A 17,590-nucleotide genomic window follows, 5' to 3' on the forward strand; every position below is an offset into this window, starting at 1 on the left:
CTGCCAGCCTAGGTCTGCACCAAGAACTTCTGCATCTGTCCCCTTGCAGCTGACCCCGTCCCTTCTGACAGTCTGCCGGGGACTCGCAGCGGGACGCGGATCCAGCGGGCCCCGCCAGAGGTGGGAACATTTTCCCAAGGGAAAGATTTTCCATCGAGACAAAGACATTAAGAAACAAACAAACAAACAAACAAGGTCCTCTGGGGAGCAGGATCCAGGGGACTGGGGGGAGCTGGACGGGGGGCAGCTGGACCAGCAGCAGCTGGATCACGAGGTTCAGGGGAGCTGGGTTGGGGGAACCTGGACTGGGGATTTTCCCGCAGAGCCAAACCCCGGCCCGCGCGGTCTTTGCCCGCCTTTCCTGTGCTTGGTCCCAGCACTGGGGATGCTTTTCCTTCCTTCATTTGCCGTATTTGGGTGTCGCATTTCAAGATCGATTGGCCAATGTAAGTCACGTGGTAACCCCCCAAAAAACAACAACTTTCATTTTCAATACTCCCCCCCCCGCCCTAACACACTAACCAGTGCCCGATGCGCCCGCGCCTGGGCTGCTGTGAAATCCCCGGACAGCTATGGGGTCCCCCCAGCTCTGCTGTGCCCGCTCCGTGCCCGGGGCCGGGGGGAAGTGTCCGCACGAGTAACAAGTGCCAGGGAAGGCTGCAGGCGGGCCCCGGGGAGCCCAGCTTGTGCCAGGCGCGCCCCGTCCGCCCGTCGGGCGCTCCTGCTGCCCAGGGGCGGGGGCTTCCCTTGCCCAGGCTCGGAGATGAGGCCCCACGAGCCCGGAGGGGCCCCGTGCCTGGCCTGGAGCCGCCGAGCACAAGGGCTGAAGGCTGAGCGGGACAGTTCCGGGGCTCCCGCCGGCTTTTCTCGCGCGTCCTGCTCGCGCGGGGCCGGCAGGGCCTGGGCCGGGCTCTTCGCGAGGGCTCCAGACCCGCGGCAGCAGCTCCGCGCGAGGGTCTGGCTGTCAGTGTCCAGCCCTACACCAGCGGCCTTCCCCGTCCCCAGGTAGCTTCCCTCGTCCCGCCCGCAGGGTCCCTGCCCTGCCCCGCCCGAGCCAGAGCTCTGCTCCCGGCTCGGATTCATTCCGCGCCCCAGGCTCCGTTCGCGCTGCAGGGGCACCCGGGCCCCGCCAGACCCGCCCCACAGCTCGCCAGCCGAGCCCCTCCTGCACCCCGCGAACCACAGAACTTCCTCGCCCCAGAGGGGGAGCCGCCGCCGCCGCCCCCCGGTCCGGGCTGGGAGCTGCCGGCCCCGACGGAGCCCACCTGTGCTGACAGCGACCCCTGTCCTCCCGCTCACCTTCCCCCGGGGCCAGGGGCGCGCACCTGCGCGGGGAGGCCGCCTGGCAGCGCGGACGCTGCAGGGGAGCGGGGCGAGGGACGCCAGATGGCAGCAGGAGCAGCATTGCCGCCGACCTGGGCCCCCGCCGAGAAGAGCGAGCGCCCGGCGGGGAACCGCTACACCTGGGCTAAGAGATGAGCCCAAGGCGGGGACCCCGTCGGCTGGGCTGGGCTGGGGCTGCTAAGCCGGGAGAGCAGCCGACCCCGCCCCCCGCGGGACTCGCTCCCCCGCGCCCTTCCGGCCCATCCCCTGGGGGGTAGCGCAGAGTTTCTCCGCATCTGGAAGTGCCCCGCGGCGGCAGCAGGAAATCAGGGGGAACCCGCCGCTCCCGGCCCCGCTAGACTCACCCAGGCGTCCGGGCTCCAGGGCTCGCTGGCGCGCTCTCCCTCTGCGGCAGTCGGAGCTGGAGGGGAAGGGGCCGCCGGGGAGCCGTGCGCGGACCCGGAGCTGATACTTTCACCTTCCCAACGGGCCCCTCCCAGCCCAGCGCCCCGGGGCCACCCCCACCCGCCGGCGGACGAAGCGGTTAAATTCCCCGCGCCGGGCAGACGCGTAGGAAGCCGGATCCGGGCAGGCCGGTCCCGGAGACAAGCGGGGCTTTTCCCTCCCGCCGCAGGCAGGGGTCCCCGGGCCAGCTCCGTGGGGAGCCGTCCAGGGCCCCGCTCCTCCCCCTGCTGCCGGGGCCCGCTCGCCCGGCCCGGCCCGGCCCGGCCCCGCCCGGGGAGCCGAGGGGAGGAGGCAGTCAGCTGCTGTCCCTTTAACAGGCGCTGGCGCGGAGCGGAGTTCAGGCCGGGGTCAGGGGGAGTTCGCAGCCCGGGCTTTACCTTTGCGCCGAGCCGTGCGCCGGCGGCACATGCTGCGCCCCGGAGCGGCCGCCGGGCCTGGCACGCAGGGCGCAGCGACCGCCGAGGGAGGCAGCGCCTTGGCAGCAGAGTCCGGAGAGCTGGCATGGGCCGGAGGCGCCGGCTGGCGGCGGGGAGCGCACGGCGGGGACCCAGGGGCTGAGGCTGCTGCTGCGGGGATATGAGAGTCCGCAGAGACCTCGGCTGGCTGGCGGAAGCGACGGAGCCCCCAGGTACGGCGGGACAGGACAGGACGGGGCGGGAGGGCGCCTGTGCCAGGGGCTTCTGCCCGCGCCCCTGGGAGCAGGGCGGGCTCCCAACGCCGGGCGGCCGCACACCTGGCCGGGGCGCCCCCCAGCCATCCTGTAATACAGCACAGAACCGGGGAAGGGGCTGCGCGGGGGCACGGCTGGGTCCCTCCCGGGACGCGAACGCAGAAAGCCGGGCAGGCGGCGCCCTGGGGGGTTGAGCCGCAGCCCGAGGCAGCGGGCGCTTTGCAGGACGGCGAGCGCAGCCTTGGGGCCGGGGCCGCTCGCGGGCGCCAGGCTCAGAGACCAGAGGAGGAAGGGGTCGGTCTCTGCCGGAGGGGGGGTGGCAGAACGGCCGGAGCTGCTGGACCTCCGGTGCGGGGGGCGCTCCCACCCCCACGGCTTGAAGTGGCTCCATCATACCCAGGGTTAGCGTTTGGTTCCTGGCTCTCAGCAGCCGCGCTAGACAGGCTGTTCCAGCGCCCTGCAGGGGCCGCAGCCGGATCCCGGGATGGGAGATGAGGGCCAGGACCCGGGGAGCCAGCGCTAGGCCCCCTGCGTGTCTCTGCCCCCAGAGCCGGCAGGGGCTCCCAGGGGTCCTCGCCCCAGGTGGGCGCCAGGCCCTGCCCTCGGTGCTCGCGGCTCCCAGGCAATCCCACGGACGGGAGTCCCGCTGGCGACTCCAACTCGGCTGGGTCTTCCCCAGGCGGGGCTGCAGGAAGGGACCGATCCCCGCGGGCAGAGTGCGGGTCCCGCCGGGGCTGAGTCGGGCCGGGGCTTCCTGCGGGCGGGGACTCGCCCCGAGGCAGGTCTCTCTCGTCCAGCCCCTTTTCCTCGCCCCCAGGCCCCGCTCCCGCCCCAGAGACAGAGGTGCTGGAACTAGGGCTGCTGGGGCAGCGGTTTCCATCCTGCTCAGGGTATAATGGCTCTCAGCGCCCCGTTCAACGTTGTTCCGGCGCCTCTGCCCAAAGATGCTGTAAAATGGCGAAGTTTGGCTGTCCCGGCGGGTCCCGGCTCCAGCCCGGCCCTTCCCCGCCCTCGGGCTCGCACTGCCCGAGTCCAGTTGGCCCTGGCGCACCCACAGCTCCGCCGCCTCGCTCTCCCCGCCACAGCAGCTGCGCCAGCGGGGGCCCAGCTCGCTGCGGCCCGGGCCCGGCCCAGCCCGGGTGTAGGGCTCCGGCCATCCCGCTCCCAGGCCAGCAGCGCCTTCCTCTGGCTCTCCGGAGTGCCCCCCGCGCAGCGCGGCCTGTCCCGGCCTGGGCCCGGGGAAAGGGGCCTCGCTCCCCTGGGGGCCGCCTGTTCTCCCCAGCAAGCCAGCCCGAGCTGGGGCGCTTCGGGGAAGCCCGACCCGGCTCCTTCGCTGGGTTTTGGGCCTCCTGGTGCCAAAATCGGCGCTGGCGGCTCGAATTGGGGCGCACCAGGGAGGCGGGAGAAAGCGGGGCAGGAAGGCGAGGGGCTCCTGACCCCCCTCCCCAGCACCCCTGGCCCACGGGGCTAGCCCTGGAGGCCGGGCCCCGCTCGTCGGGTTTGGGGTCAGAACTGGAGCGGCTCTTCGCCCGGGCTGCGGGCGGGCGGGCGGGCGGGCGCTGGGAAGGGGCCGCTCCAGGTCAGCGGGTGCGTGTAAGGCAGGAAGGGGGCAGAGGGGGGCCGGCCGGGGAGCGGCAGGTGGCCTGGCCCCTCCGCCCCCCGCTCAGGTGGGGCTGGGGCTCGCAGGCGGCGCTGGCAGCGGCGGGAGTGATGTCACCTTCCCCCAGCGCCTGCAGGGGCTTCCCCCCTCCCCCGCCCGGCCGCGCGGAGAAGCCCCGATATAAGGGGTGGCACAAGGCAGCGCAGCAGCCAGTGCGCAGACGAGGCGGCGCAGCCCCGGCTCCCCGGCAGGACTCGCCCTCTCCTCCCCAGGTAGCGGCTGGGCCCGGGCCGCTCAGCAGCCCGGGGCTGGGGCTTCCCCTTCCCGCTGCGGCCGGAGGCGCGGCGCCCTCGCCCCGTCGAAGTGGCGCAGCTCCGGGCGCGCAACTGCCCCGGCCGCAGCCCAAAGCCGAGACCCCCCAGCGCAGCAGCCGGCGGGGGCCCGCCAAGGGCGCGTCGGGACGGGCGCTAGCAGGGGCGGCCGGCGGGGGGCCTGGCGCTGGGAGCCGGCCCCTCGCTGGGCCCTGGGGGCACGGGGCGCGTGGGGCCCGCGCTCCCCGCTGCCCGGCTCGGGGCTCCCCCGGGGGGCTGCGAAGCGGGCGCTGCGCGCCGGGGTGGGGGCGGCAGGTCGGACGGCGGCGCCCCGCTCCCTCCCCGGCAGCGCCCGCCGCAGCATTCCTCAGCCCTTGCGCAGCGGGCAGCGGGGCGGGGATGTTTTGCCTCCATTAGGCCGCGGCTGCGCTGCGCCGGGCGGGCCGGGCCGGCCGCCAGCCCCTCACCGTGTGTCTCTTGCAGGTGGCGGGGGCAGCCCCGCGCTGGAGGCCATGGAGGTGCCGAGCCACTCGAGGCAGCTGCTCCTGCAGCTCAACACGCAGCGGGCCAAGGGCTTCCTGTGCGACGTGATCATCGTGGTGCAGAACGCGCTGTTCCGGGCGCACAAGAACATCCTGGCGGCCAGCAGCGTCTACCTGAAGTCGCTGGTGGTGCACGACAACCTGCTCAACCTGGACCACGAGATGGTGAGCCCCGGCGTCTTCCGCCTGGTGCTGGACTTCATCTACACCGGCCGGCTGGGCGAGTGCGAGCCGGGCGAGCCGGGCCTGGGGGCCGTGCTGGCGGCCGCTAGCTACCTGCAGGTGCCGGCCCTGGTGGCTCTGTGCAAGAAGAAGCTGAAGCGGTCTGGCAAGTACTGTCACCTGCGAGGCAGCTACAGCCCCTACAGCAAGGTGGCCAGGGGGCTGCGGGCCGCCCCTGTCATCCAGGCCTGCTACGCGGGTGCCCCCCGGCCTGTGGACGTGCAGCCTGGCGAGCCCCTCAACCCGCTCAGCACCCAGTGTGGGGAGCTCTATGCCTCCACCGCCCAGGGCCCCGCCCTGCACCAGCCGGGCCTGTGCCCACCCGAGAGGCACTGCTCTCCGCCCTGCGGCCTGGACCTCTCCAAAAAGAGCCCCACCAGCCCTTCCTCCCAGCTGCTGCCCACAGACAGACTCCACCCCGGGGACAGCAGGGAGCCCTTGCTGGCCCCCGGGCACGACAGCCCGCCGGGCAGCGCTTCTCTGCTGGCCAGCCACGGCTCCGCCTACAAAGACCCCCCCCAGGTGGGCGAAGGCGTGATCCACCCCGCAGAGCGCTTCCGTGGCAGCCCGCCCTGTGTCGAGCCCCCTGCCCGGGCCGAGGGCCACGACTTCCTGTACCGCTGGATGAAGCACGAGCGAATGGGCAGCTACCTGGAGGAGTGTGAGGCGGAGAAGGAGCCTGAGCGGGAGGAGAAGGCCGAGTCGCCCCTGCAGTCCCGCTACCCCAGCATCGAGAGCAACGAGCTGGAGAACGACAACAGCACCAGCGAGGACACGGGCAGCAGCGAGGGCCCATCTCCCGGGGGCACCCTGGGCCCCTACTGCAACCACCTGGCCTACGAGCCCGAGAGCCTGGGGGACAACCTGTACGTGTGCATCCCCTGCGGCAAGGGCTTCCCCAGCTCGGAGCAGCTCAACGCCCACGTGGAGGCCCACACCGAGGAGGAGCTGTACCACAAGGCGGCCTCGGAGCAGGCCGGCCCCTTCCTGGACAAGGGCGGCCAGAGCCTGGGCGACATCATCCGGCCCTACCGCTGCTCCTCCTGCGACAAGGCCTACAAGGACCCGGCCACGCTGCGGCAGCACGAGAAGACGCACTGGCTCACGCGGCCCTACCCCTGCACCATCTGCGGCAAGAAGTTCACGCAGCGCGGCACCATGACCCGGCACATGCGCAGCCACCTGGGCCTCAAGCCCTTCGCCTGCGACGCCTGCGGCATGCGCTTCACCCGGCAGTACCGGCTCACCGAGCACATGCGCATCCACTCGGGCGAGAAGCCCTACGAGTGCCAGGTCTGCGGCGGCAAGTTCGCCCAGCAGCGCAACCTCATCAGCCACATGAAGATGCACGCGGCCGGGCCCGACGGCAAGTCCAAGCTGGACTTCCCCGAGAGCGTCTTCGCCATGGCACGGCTCACGGCCGACCAGCTGGGCCTCAAGCAGGAGAAGGCGGCGGAGCTGCTCTCGCACACCTCGCACTTCCTCAGCGACCCCAAGGGCCTGGAGAGCCTGTACCCGCTGGCCCGATTCACCGCCGAGCACCTGGGGCTGAGCCAGGAGAAGGCGGCCGAGATGCTGGGTCCAGCCTCACACCTGCACAGCGAAGGTGGCCGGAGCATAGAGTGCTATTCACCCACCTAACAGAGCATCCCTGGCACCCCGGGGCTGCCCACTCCTGCCACAGCCAAAAAGGCCGCAAGGCCGCAGGGTCTCCTAGTGCCCACAGCCCCCTCTCCAGATCGACTCTCAGTAGCATTTGGGGAGTGGGAACTTTTCTCCCTGCAAATGTGCAGTGGCTGAATTCTTCCTCCAGCCCCCATCCAATGGGGAAAGGCCAGAACAGGGGGTGGGGTGAGCCCCTGGCATACAGCATTGGGCAGCAGCTCTCTCCAGCGGCTCAGTCTCAACTTGGTGTATTGGGAGCAGCCGAAGGGTTTGATCTTCCAAGGCCTCCACAGGCATCTCTACGCTCTGGCCCCGCAAACCCTGCCCAGAGCCTGGGCCTGGCATGTGCCTCTTGCTGCAGAGCCCTGGTGGCTGGGGCAGCTCTTCTCCCAGCTCTGACTGCAGCGGGGCCTGGCTGGGGGATGGGGTGGGAGAATGACCCATCTCCCCCGCCCACCTCTGAGCCCTCCTAGCCCAAAGCTCCTGCTGCTGGGCCTGGCTCCCAAAGACCCTCCTGGGCCCCAACTAGCTGAGCAGAAACCAAAGCAACCACCGGAGGAGGAGGAGGAGACCCAGTCCCTGCACCCTTGCTGTACTCAGGGATGTCCCAGTGTCCTGCCTGACCCTGGCCAGGCCCAGCTGCCTCAGAGGAGAATTCCTGCCCTGGGCGATTCCAGAGTCGTCCCCCCCCAACCCCCTTTCCCCGGGTGCATGGATCTGGGGCCCGGCTGTCCATAGACTGAGCCCCTGGGATGCATCCCTCCCCACCCACCCCAGTCTCTACTCTCTGGGATCACAGGTGGGAACCATGATGCTGGGGGTGTGAATGCTGCTGTTTCTCTGGGGGTCTCTGCTAGGAGGTGGGCTGGAAGCATGAGGCCATGGGAGTAGTTTGTTAAAACCCTGCTTGGGCTTTCCCAGGGGTGGGCTCCTCTCCTCCCTTACTAGGCTGCAGGGGGAGAGCTGCCCCCTCCCAGGGCTGGTGCCCAGAGCATGCAGGCAGGGGAGTGATGCCAGGCTGTCAGTGTGGGGCAGGGGGCCAGGCTGCTCTCCCCTCACTGTGCTCCTTGTACCAAAGGGCTGTGTCCCTGGGAAGACGCCCCAACTCATCCCCCAGCAGCTCTGGTGGGAGGCCCCCTCTCCTCTGCTCCCTGGAGGCTCAGTCCTGGACCAGGAGCTTGTGACAAAGACAAAATGGCTCCGTCTCCTGCCTTGCTGGGCACCCCTGGGCAGCAGGGCTCTGCCATGCCCAGGCCAGGGTGGGGCTGAGAGCTTTATGCTGAAGCCCATGGTGGGCAGTGCAGGGGCCAATGACACGGGGTGGTGGTGGGGGAGCGGTTAGGTCTCTGCCCTGCTGGCCAGTGGAGACAGGTGTTGCAGGGCTGCATGCAGGCGCCTCCCCCCGGCCCCCATGATAGCACCCTGAGCTTGACCCTCGGGCCGGGCCAGCTGCACTGAGGAGGCAGATCCTCCCCGCACTCCTGGGTTAATGGGGCACAAGATCCAGGTGCTGCCAAGCCCGGAGCCCTGCCTGGGGCCTTCCTTGCTCTGTCCAGGCAGAGCCACCAAAGCCGTAGGGGCTGGGGAGAGCCCTGCCGTGAGTGACCCAGGCCTGGGTCCCATCCCACCCCCGGGTCCCATCCCACTCCCATCTGGCCTGCAGGATAATGTGAAGCTCTTTTCCCTGCCTTTGTCTTTTCTCCTTTGCACACGAGGCCGAGGGGGCTGCCCCACGGTGACTGCTCCTGGCCTCCAACTAACTGTGCCTTTAGCCTGACCGGCTGCTCCTCCAAGGGGGCTTGGGTGCAAATGCTCCCAGTGCCAAATGTCCGTGCCCCCAGCTCAGGGGCCTCTGGCTGGCAGTGACTCAGGGCACCGACCCTGCCTCCCCTTTCCAGCTGCGCAGGAATTTGGGCACCAAACGGGCTCCCCAGGCAACTACGGGCTTGGCTAGGGCCAGGAATCCCAGGCCAGAGCCCGACACGGGCTGCCCTTAGCCTTGCAGCCATCAGGGACAACGCTGCAGAAGCTGCGACCAAAACGCAGAGGGAGGGGGCGTATCCAGTGCGTGGATCCAGGTCTCCCTGCCCCCTCCCGGTTTGTATATTCTTCTGATTTGTACACGGGCATTTTGTCCCGTCCTTTTCTATACTCAAAACCAAATGAGCAATAAAGTGACATTAAACCTGAGGTCCCGGCTCCTTCTTTTGGTCTGGATGGGCCCAGTCTCTGCCCTGGCAAACTCCGCTCCTTAGGGTCAGACATGGGAGTGGGCAGTCAGGTACTAGCCCAGCTTGGGGAGGGCAGAGGATGATGAGGGATGTGGCTCCAAAGCCCAGCTCTGGGGCTAGTGGCTTCTTTAAGGTGTGCGGCCTGGGGGAGAGGCTGTAATGCAGTTTTCCCCCTGACTCCAGGCACATCCTGGGGTACCAGTGAGGGTCCCTTGGGGCAGAGGTGCTGCTGGAAAGGGCAGCCCTCGGAGGCGAAGCCAGGGCTGTGGTGGGTGTTTCTGCTGCAGTCCAGCACTGGGTCTGGGGGAGACAGGCTCCCCCCGCAGGGAGAACAGCTCAGGGGGAGATGATAGGCTCCCCCCCTGGGGAAAACCAGTACTGGGAGGGGTGACAGACTCCCCCAGTAGGGAGAACAAGGTGGGTGAGGGGGGATAATGGACAATTCACCACTGTGGAGCTGCTGTGGTGCAAGCAGAAATTCTGGACTGGCCGCAGGGCGCCGGGGCAGATGCTCTGCCCAGGGCTCTGCAGGAGGGCAGGCTGGCTGGGCACCATGGGCCCTTGCTGACCTCTTTGAAGTCAATGGCAAAACTCCTTCTGGGTCTCTAGGGAGCCTTCTGCCCTGGTTGGGAAAGGGGGGCCAGGTTCCATTCCGCCCCCAAACTGGGCAGCCTTTCCCGGGGCTGGAGCTGCTGCCGGGCCCAGCTCGGGCTGCAGGCCCATGAGTCCGAATTCCCACCTCCGCTGGGAACAGAACAGACAGAGGCAGCCCAGAGGAGCATTTGGTAGGAAAAACTTATTAAGAAAACATCTTAACAAAGCGACACAACTCATGGCCATCACCCCTGAGGCCTGGCCAGGCCCTGTGGGCACCAGGTGAAGCAAAGGACAAGAGAGTCACAGGGGAGCCAAAGGGCAGGGATGGAGCAAAGCCAGCACCCGGCCAGAGGGAGCAGCCAGCAGCCCTGGGGGAAGCGGGACCCCCAGATCTCAGACCAAAGGGGGAGCCCCGCCTCCGTCCCCCCACGGGACTCGCTCCCCCGCGCCCTTCCGGCCCATCCCCTGGGGGGTAGCGCAGAGTTTCTCCGTATCTGGAAGTGCCCCGCGGCGGCAGCAGGAAATCAGGGGGAACCCGCCGCTCCCGGCCCCGCTAGACTCACCCAGGCGTCCGGGCTCCAGGGCTCGCTGGCGCGCTCTCCCTCTGCGGCAGTCGGAGCTGGAGGGGAAGGGGCCGCCGGGGAGCCGTGCGCGGACCCGGAGCTGATACTTTTACCTTCCCAACGGGCCCCTCCCAGCCCAGCGCCCCGGGGCCACCCCCACCCGCCGGCGGACGAAGCGGTTAAATTCCCCGCGCCGGGCAGACGCGTAGGAAGCCGGATCCGGGCAGGCCGGTCCCGGAGACAAGCGGGGCTTTTCCCTCCCGCCGCAGGCAGGGGTCCCCGGGCCAGCTCCGTGGGGAGCCGTCCAGGGCCCCGCTCCTCCCCCTGCTGCCGGGGCCCGCTCGCCCGGCCCGGCCCGGCCCGGCCCCGCCCGGGGAGCCGAGGGGAGGAGGCAGTCAGCTGCTGTCCCTTTAACAGGCGCTGGCGCGGAGCGGAGTTCAGGCCGGGGTCAGGGGGAGTTCGCAGCCCGGGCTTTACCTTTGCGCCGAGCCGTGCGCCGGCGGCACATGCTGCGCCCCGGAGCGGCCGCCGGGCCTGGCACGCAGGGCGCAGCGACCGCCGAGGGAGGCAGCGCCTTGGCAGCAGAGTCCGGAGAGCTGGCATGGGCCGGAGGCGCCGGCTGGCGGCGGGGAGCGCACGGCGGGGACCCAGGGGCTGAGGCTGCTGCTGCGGGGATATGAGAGTCCGCAGAGACCTCGGCTGGCTGGCGGAAGCGACGGAGCCCCCAGGTACGGCGGGACAGGACAGGACGGGGCGGGAGGGCGCCTGTGCCAGGGGCTTCTGCCCGCGCCCCTGGGAGCAGGGCGGGCTCCCAACGCCGGGCGGCCGCACACCTGGCCGGGGCGCCCCCCAGCCATCCTGTAATACAGCACAGAACCGGGGAAGGGGCTGCGCGGGGGCACGGCTGGGTCCCTCCCGGGACGCGAACGCAGAAAGCCGGGCAGGCGGCGCCCTGGGGGGTTGAGCCGCAGCCCGAGGCAGCGGGCGCTTTGCAGGACGGCGAGCGCAGCCTTGGGGCCGGGGCCGCTCGCGGGCGCCAGGCTCAGAGACCAGAGGAGGAAGGGGTCGGTCTCTGCCGGAGGGGGGGTGGCAGAACGGCCGGAGCTGCTGGACCTCCGGTGCGGGGGGCGCTCCCACCCCCACGGCTTGAAGTGGCTCCATCATACCCAGGGTTAGCGTTTGGTTCCTGGCTCTCAGCAGCCGCGCTAGACAGGCTGTTCCAGCGCCCTGCAGGGGCCGCAGCCGGATCCCGGGATGGGAGATGAGGGCCAGGACCCGGGGAGCCAGCGCTAGGCCCCCTGCGTGTCTCTGCCCCCAGAGCCGGCAGGGGCTCCCAGGGGTCCTCGCCCCAGGTGGGCGCCAGGCCCTGCCCTCGGTGCTCGCGGCTCCCAGGCAATCCCACGGACGGGAGTCCCGCTGGCGACTCCAACTCGGCTGGGTCTTCCCCAGGCGGGGCTGCAGGAAGGGACCGATCCCCGCGGGCAGAGTGCGGGTCCCGCCGGGGCTGAGTCGGGCCGGGGCTTCCTGCGGGCGGGGACTCGCCCCGAGGCAGGTCTCTCTCGTCCAGCCCCTTTTCCTCGCCCCCAGGCCCCGCTCCCGCCCCAGAGACAGAGGTGCTGGAACTAGGGCTGCTGGGGCAGCGGTTTCCATCCTGCTCAGGGTATAATGGCTCTCAGCGCCCCGTTCAACGTTGTTCCGGCGCCTCTGCCCAAAGATGCTGTAAAATGGCGAAGTTTGGCTGTCCCGGCGGGTCCCGGCTCCAGCCCGGCCCTTCCCCGCCCTCGGGCTCGCACTGCCCGAGTCCAGTTGGCCCTGGCGCACCCACAGCTCCGCCGCCTCGCTCTCCCCGCCACAGCAGCTGCGCCAGCGGGGGCCCAGCTCGCTGCGGCCCGGGCCCGGCCCAGCCCGGGTGTAGGGCTCCGGCCATCCCGCTCCCAGGCCAGCAGCGCCTTCCTCTGGCTCTCCGGAGTGCCCCCCGCGCAGCGCGGCCTGTCCCGGCCTGGGCCCGGGGAAAGGGGCCTCGCTCCCCTGGGGGCCGCCTGTTCTCCCCAGCAAGCCAGCCCGAGCTGGGGCGCTTCGGGGAAGCCCGACCCGGCTCCTTCGCTGGGTTTTGGGCCTCCTGGTGCCAAAATCGCCGCTGGCGGCTCGAATTGGGGCGCACCAGGGAGGCGGGAGAAAGCGGGGCAGGAAGGCGAGGGGCTCCTGACCCCCCTCCCCAGCACCCCTGGCCCACGGGGCTAGCCCTGGAGGCCGGGCCCCGCTCGTCGGGTTTGGGGTCAGAACTGGAGCGGCTCTTCGCCCGGGCTGCGGGCGGGCGGGCGGGCGGGCGCTGGGAAGGGGCCGCTCCAGGTCAGCGGGTGCGTGTAAGGCAGGAAGGGGGCAGAGGGGGGCCGGCCGGGGAGCGGCAGGTGGCCTGGCCCCTCCGCCCCCCGCTCAGGTGGGGCTGGGGCTCGCAGGCGGCGCTGGCAGCGGCGGGAGTGATGTCACCTTCCCCCAGCGCCTGCAGGGGCTTCCCCCCTCCCCCGCCCGGCCGCGCAGAGAAGCCCCGATATAAGGGGTGGCACAAGGCAGCGCAGCAGCCAGTGCGCAGACGAGGCGGCGCAGCCCCGGCTCCCCGGCAGGACTCGCCCTCTCCTCCCCAGGTAGCGGCTGGGCCCGGGCCGCTCAGCAGCCCGGGGCTGGGGCTTCCCCTTCCCGCTGCGGCCGGAGGCGCGGCGCCCTCGCCCCGTCGAAGTGGCGCAGCTCCGGGCGCGCAACTGCCCCGGCCGCAGCCCAAAGCCGAGACCCCCCAGCGCAGCAGCCGGCGGGGGCCCGCCAAGGGCGCGTCGGGCCGGGCGCTAGCAGGGGCGGCCGGCGGGGGGCCTGGCGCTGGGAGCCGGCCCCTCGCTGGGCCCTGGGGGCACGGGGCGCGTGGGGCCCGCGCTCCCCGCTGCCCGGCTCGGGGCTCCCCCGGGGGGCTGCGAAGCGGGCGCTGCGCGCCGGGGTGGGGGCGGCAGGTCGGACGGCGGCGCCCCGCTCCCTCCCCGGCAGCGCCCGCCGCAGCATTCCTCAGCCCTTGCGCAGCGGGCAGCGGGGCGGGGATGTTTTGCCTCCATTAGGCCGCGGCTGCGCTGCGCCGGGCGGGCCGGGCCGGCCGCCAGCCCCTCACCGTGTGTCTCTTGCAGGTGGCGGGGGCAGCCCCGCGCTGGAGGCCATGGAGGTGCCGAGCCACTCGAGGCAGCTGCTCCTGCAGCTCAACACGCAGCGGGCCAAGGGCTTCCTGTGCGACGTGATCATCGTGGTGCAGAACGCGCTGTTCCGGGCGCACAAGAACATCCTGGCGGCCAGCAGCGTCTACCTGAAGTCGCTGGTGGTGCACGACAACCTGCTCAACCTGGACCACGAGATGGTGAGCCCAGGCGTCTTCCGCCTGGTGCTGGACTTCATCTACACCGGCCGGCTGGGCGAGTGCGAGCCGGGCGAGCCGGGCCTGGGGGCCGTGCTGGCGGCCGCTAGCTACCTGCAGGTGCCGGCCCTGGTGGCTCTGTGCAAGAAGAAGCTGAAGCGGTCTGGCAAGTACTGTCACCTGCGAGGCAGCTACAGCCCCTACAGCAAGGTGGCCAGGGGGCTGCGGGCCGCCCCTGTCATCCAGGCCTGCTACGCGGGTGCCCCCCGGCCTGTGGACGTGCAGCCTGGCGAGCCCCTCAACCCGCTCAGCACCCAGTGTGGGGAGCTCTATGCCTCCACCGCCCAGGGCCCCGCCCTGCACCAGCCGGGCCTGTGCCCACCCGAGAGGCACTGCTCTCCGCCCTGCGGCCTGGACCTCTCCAAAAAGAGCCCCACCAGCCCTTCCTCCCAGCTGCTGCCCACAGACAGACTCCACCCCGGGGACAGCAGGGAGCCCTTGCTGGCCCCCGGGCACGACAGCCCGCCGGGCAGCGCTTCTCTGCTGGCCAGCCACGGCTCCGCCTACAAAGACCCCCCCCAGGTGGGCGAAGGCGTGATCCACCCCGCAGAGCGCTTCCGTGGCAGCCCGCCCTGTGTCGAGCCCCCTGCCCGGGCCGAGGGCCACGACTTCCTGTACCGCTGGATGAAGCACGAGCGAATGGGCAGCTACCTGGAGGAGTGTGAGGCGGAGAAGGAGCCTGAGCGGGAGGAGAAGGCCGAGTCGCCCCTGCAGTCCCGCTACCCCAGCATCGAGAGCAACGAGCTGGAGAACGACAACAGCACCAGCGAGGACACGGGCAGCAGCGAGGGCCCATCTCCCGGGGGCACCCTGGGCCCCTACTGCAACCACCTGGCCTACGAGCCCGAGAGCCTGGGGGACAACCTGTACGTGTGCATCCCCTGCGGCAAGGGCTTCCCCAGCTCGGAGCAGCTCAACGCCCACGTGGAGGCCCACACCGAGGAGGAGCTGTACCACAAGGCGGCCTCGGAGCAGGCCGGCCCCTTCCTGGACAAGGGCGGCCAGAGCCTGGGCGACATCATCCGGCCCTACCGCTGCTCCTCCTGCGACAAGGCCTACAAGGACCCGGCCACGCTGCGGCAGCACGAGAAGACGCACTGGCTCACGCGGCCCTACCCCTGCACCATCTGCGGCAAGAAGTTCACGCAGCGCGGCACCATGACCCGGCACATGCGCAGCCACCTGGGCCTCAAGCCCTTCGCCTGCGACGCCTGCGGCATGCGCTTCACCCGGCAGTACCGGCTCACCGAGCACATGCGCATCCACTCGGGCGAGAAGCCCTACGAGTGCCAGGTCTGCGGCGGCAAGTTCGCCCAGCAGCGCAACCTCATCAGCCACATGAAGATGCACGCGGCCGGGCCCGACGGCAAGTCCAAGCTGGACTTCCCCGAGAGCGTCTTCGCCATGGCACGGCTCACGGCCGACCAGCTGGGCCTCAAGCAGGAGAAGGCGGCGGAGCTGCTCTCGCACACCTCGCACTTCCTCAGCGACCCCAAGGGCCTGGAGAGCCTGTACCCGCTGGCCCGATTCACCGCCGAGCACCTGGGGCTGAGCCAGGAGAAGGCGGCCGAGATGCTGGGTCCAGCCTCACACCTGCACAGCGAAGGTGGCCGGAGCATAGAGTGCTATTCACCCACCTAACAGAGCATCCCTGGCACCCCGGGGCTGCCCACTCCTGCCACAGCCAAAAAGGCCGCAAGGCCGCAGGGTCTCCTAGTGCCCACAGCCCCCTCTCCAGATCGACTCTCAGTAGCATTTGGGGAGTGGGAACTTTTCTCCCTGCAAATGTGCAGTGGCTGAATTCTTCCTCCAGCCCCCATCCAATGGGGAAAGGCCAGAACAGGGGGTGGGGTGAGCCCCTGGCATACAGCATTGGGCAGCAGCTCTCTCCAGCGGCTCAGTCTCAACTTGGTGTATTGGGAGCAGCCGAAGGGTTTGATCTTCCAAGGCCTCCACAGGCATCTCTACGCTCTGGCCCCGCAAACCCTGCCCAGAGCCTGGGCCTGGCATGTGCCTCTTGCTGCAGAGCCCTGGTGGCTGGGGCAGCTCTTCTCCCAGCTCTGACTGCAGCGGGGCCTGGCTGGGGGATGGGGTGGGAGAATGACCCATCTCCCCCGCCCACCTCTGAGCCCTCCTAGCCCAAAGCTCCTGCTGCTGGGCCTGGCTCCCAAAGACCCTCCTGGGCCCCAACTAGCTGAGCAGAAACCAAAGCAACCACCGGAGGAGGAGGAGGAGACCCAGTCCCTGCACCCTTGCTGTACTCAGGGATGTCCCAGTGTCCTGCCTGACCCTGGCCAGGCCCAGCTGCCTCAGAGGAGAATTCCTGCCCTGGGCGATTCCAGAGTCGTCCCCCCCCAACCCCCTTTCCCCGGGTGCATGGATCTGGGGCCCGGCTGTCCATAGACTGAGCCCCTGGGATGCATCCCTCCCCACCCACCCCAGTCTCTACTCTCTGGGATCACAGGTGGGAACCATGATGCTGGGGGTGTGAATGCTGCTGTTTCTCTGGGGGTCTCTGCTAGGAGGTGGGCTGGAAGCATGAGGCCATGGGAGTAGTTTGTTAAAACCCTGCTTGGGCTTTCCCAGGGGTGGGCTCCTCTCCTCCCTTACTAGGCTGCAGGGGGAGAGCTGCCCCCTCCCAGGGCTGGTGCCCAGAGCATGCAGGCAGGGGAGTGATGCCAGGCTGTCAGTGTGGGGCAGGGGGCCAGGCTGCTCTCCCCTCACTGTGCTCCTTGTACCAAAGGGCTGTGTCCCTGGGAAGATGCCCCAACTCATCCCCCAGCAGCTCTGGTGGGAGGCCCCCTCTCCTCTGCTCCCTGGAGGCTCAGTCCTGGACCAGGAGCTTGTGACAAAGACAAAATGGCTCCGTCTCCTGCCTTGCTGGGCACCCCTGGGCAGCAGGGCTCTGCCATGCCCAGGCCAGGGTGGGGCTGAGAGCTTTATGCTGAAGCCCATGGTGGGCAGTGCAGGGGCCAATGACACGGGGTGGTGGTGGGGGAGCGGTTAGGTCTCTGCCCTGCTGGCCAGTGGAGACAGGTGTTGCAGGGCTGCATGCAGGCGCCTCCCCCCGGCCCCCGTGATAGCACCCTGAGCTTGACCCTCGGGCCGGACCAGCTGCACTGAGGAGGCAGATCCTCCCCGCACTCCTGGGTTAATGGGGCACAAGATCCAGGTGCTGCCAAGCCCGGAGCCCTGCCTGGGGCCTTCCTTGCTCTGTCCAGGCAGAGCCACCAAAGCCGTAGGGGCTGGGGAGAGCCCTGCCGTGAGTGACCCAGGCCTGGGTCCCATCCCACCCCCGGGTCCCATCCCACTCCCATCTGGCCTGCAGGATAATGTGAAGCTCTTTTCCCTGCCTTTGTCTTTTCTCCTTTGCACACGAGGCCGAGGGGGCTGCCCCACGGTGACTGCTCCTGGCCTCCAACTAACTGTGCCTTTAGCCTGACCGGCTGCTCCTCCAAGGGGGCTTGGGTGCAAATGCTCCCAGTGCCAAATGTCCGTGCCCCCAGCTCAGGGGCCTCTGGCTGGCAGTGACTCAGGGCACCGACCCTGCCTCCCCTTTCCAGCTGCGCAGGAATTTGGGCACCAAACGGGCTCCCCAGGCAACTACGGGCTTGGCTAGGGCCAGGAATCCCAGGCCAGAGCCCGACACGGGCTGCCCTTAGCCTTGCAGCCATCAGGGACAACGCTGCAGAAGCTGCGACCAAAACGCAGAGGGAGGGGGCGTATCCAGTGCGTGGATCCAGGTCTCCCTGCCCCCTCCCGGTTTGTATATTCTTCTGATTTGTACACGGGCATTTTGTCCCGTCCTTTTCTATACTCAAAACCAAATGAGCAATAAAGTGACATTAAACCTGAGGTCCCGGCTCCTTCTTTTGGTCTGGATGGGCCCAGCCTCTGCCCTGGCAAACTCCGCTCCTTAGGGTCAGACATGGGAGTGGGCAGTCAGGTACTAGCCC

The 17,590-nt window shown here is 69.6% G+C and overlaps 2 protein-coding genes across 4 annotated transcripts; both read left to right on the top strand.

Moving 5' to 3' along the window:
• Positions 1-1,108: 1,108 nt before the first annotated feature.
• On the top strand, positions 1,109-8,988 carry LOC311532306 (hypermethylated in cancer 1 protein-like). 2 transcript variants are annotated; one of them, XM_084650642.1, is made up of 2 exons: positions 1,109-2,416; positions 4,853-8,988. In XM_084650642.1, exons 1-2 carry the CDS (start codon positions 2,365-2,367, stop codon positions 6,772-6,774), a joined length of 1,974 nt encoding a protein of 657 aa, XP_084506768.1. In that variant the 5' UTR covers positions 1,109-2,364; the 3' UTR covers positions 6,775-8,988. The 2 variants fall into 2 exon arrangements, with proteins under 2 accessions (XP_084506768.1, XP_084506769.1); XM_084650643.1 differs by lacking the exon at positions 1,109-2,416 and adding an exon at positions 4,249-4,330.
• A 1,153-nt stretch (positions 8,989-10,141) lies between these two features.
• On the top strand, positions 10,142-17,489 carry LOC311532653 (hypermethylated in cancer 1 protein-like). Of its 2 annotated transcripts, none has more exons than XM_084651294.1 (2): positions 10,142-10,917; positions 13,354-17,489. In XM_084651294.1, exons 1-2 carry the CDS (start codon positions 10,866-10,868, stop codon positions 15,273-15,275), a joined length of 1,974 nt encoding a protein of 657 aa, XP_084507420.1. In that variant the 5' UTR covers positions 10,142-10,865; the 3' UTR covers positions 15,276-17,489. The 2 variants fall into 2 exon arrangements, with proteins under 2 accessions (XP_084507420.1, XP_084507421.1); XM_084651295.1 differs by lacking the exon at positions 10,142-10,917 and adding an exon at positions 12,775-12,831.
• The last annotated feature ends 101 nt before the right edge of the window (positions 17,490-17,590 follow it).

The sequence above is a fragment of the Lepidochelys olivacea genome (genome assembly GCF_965140295.1).
Source record: "Lepidochelys olivacea isolate rLepOli2 genome assembly, chromosome: 17".
Classification (NCBI taxonomy): Eukaryota; Metazoa; Chordata; order Testudines; family Cheloniidae; genus Lepidochelys; species Lepidochelys olivacea.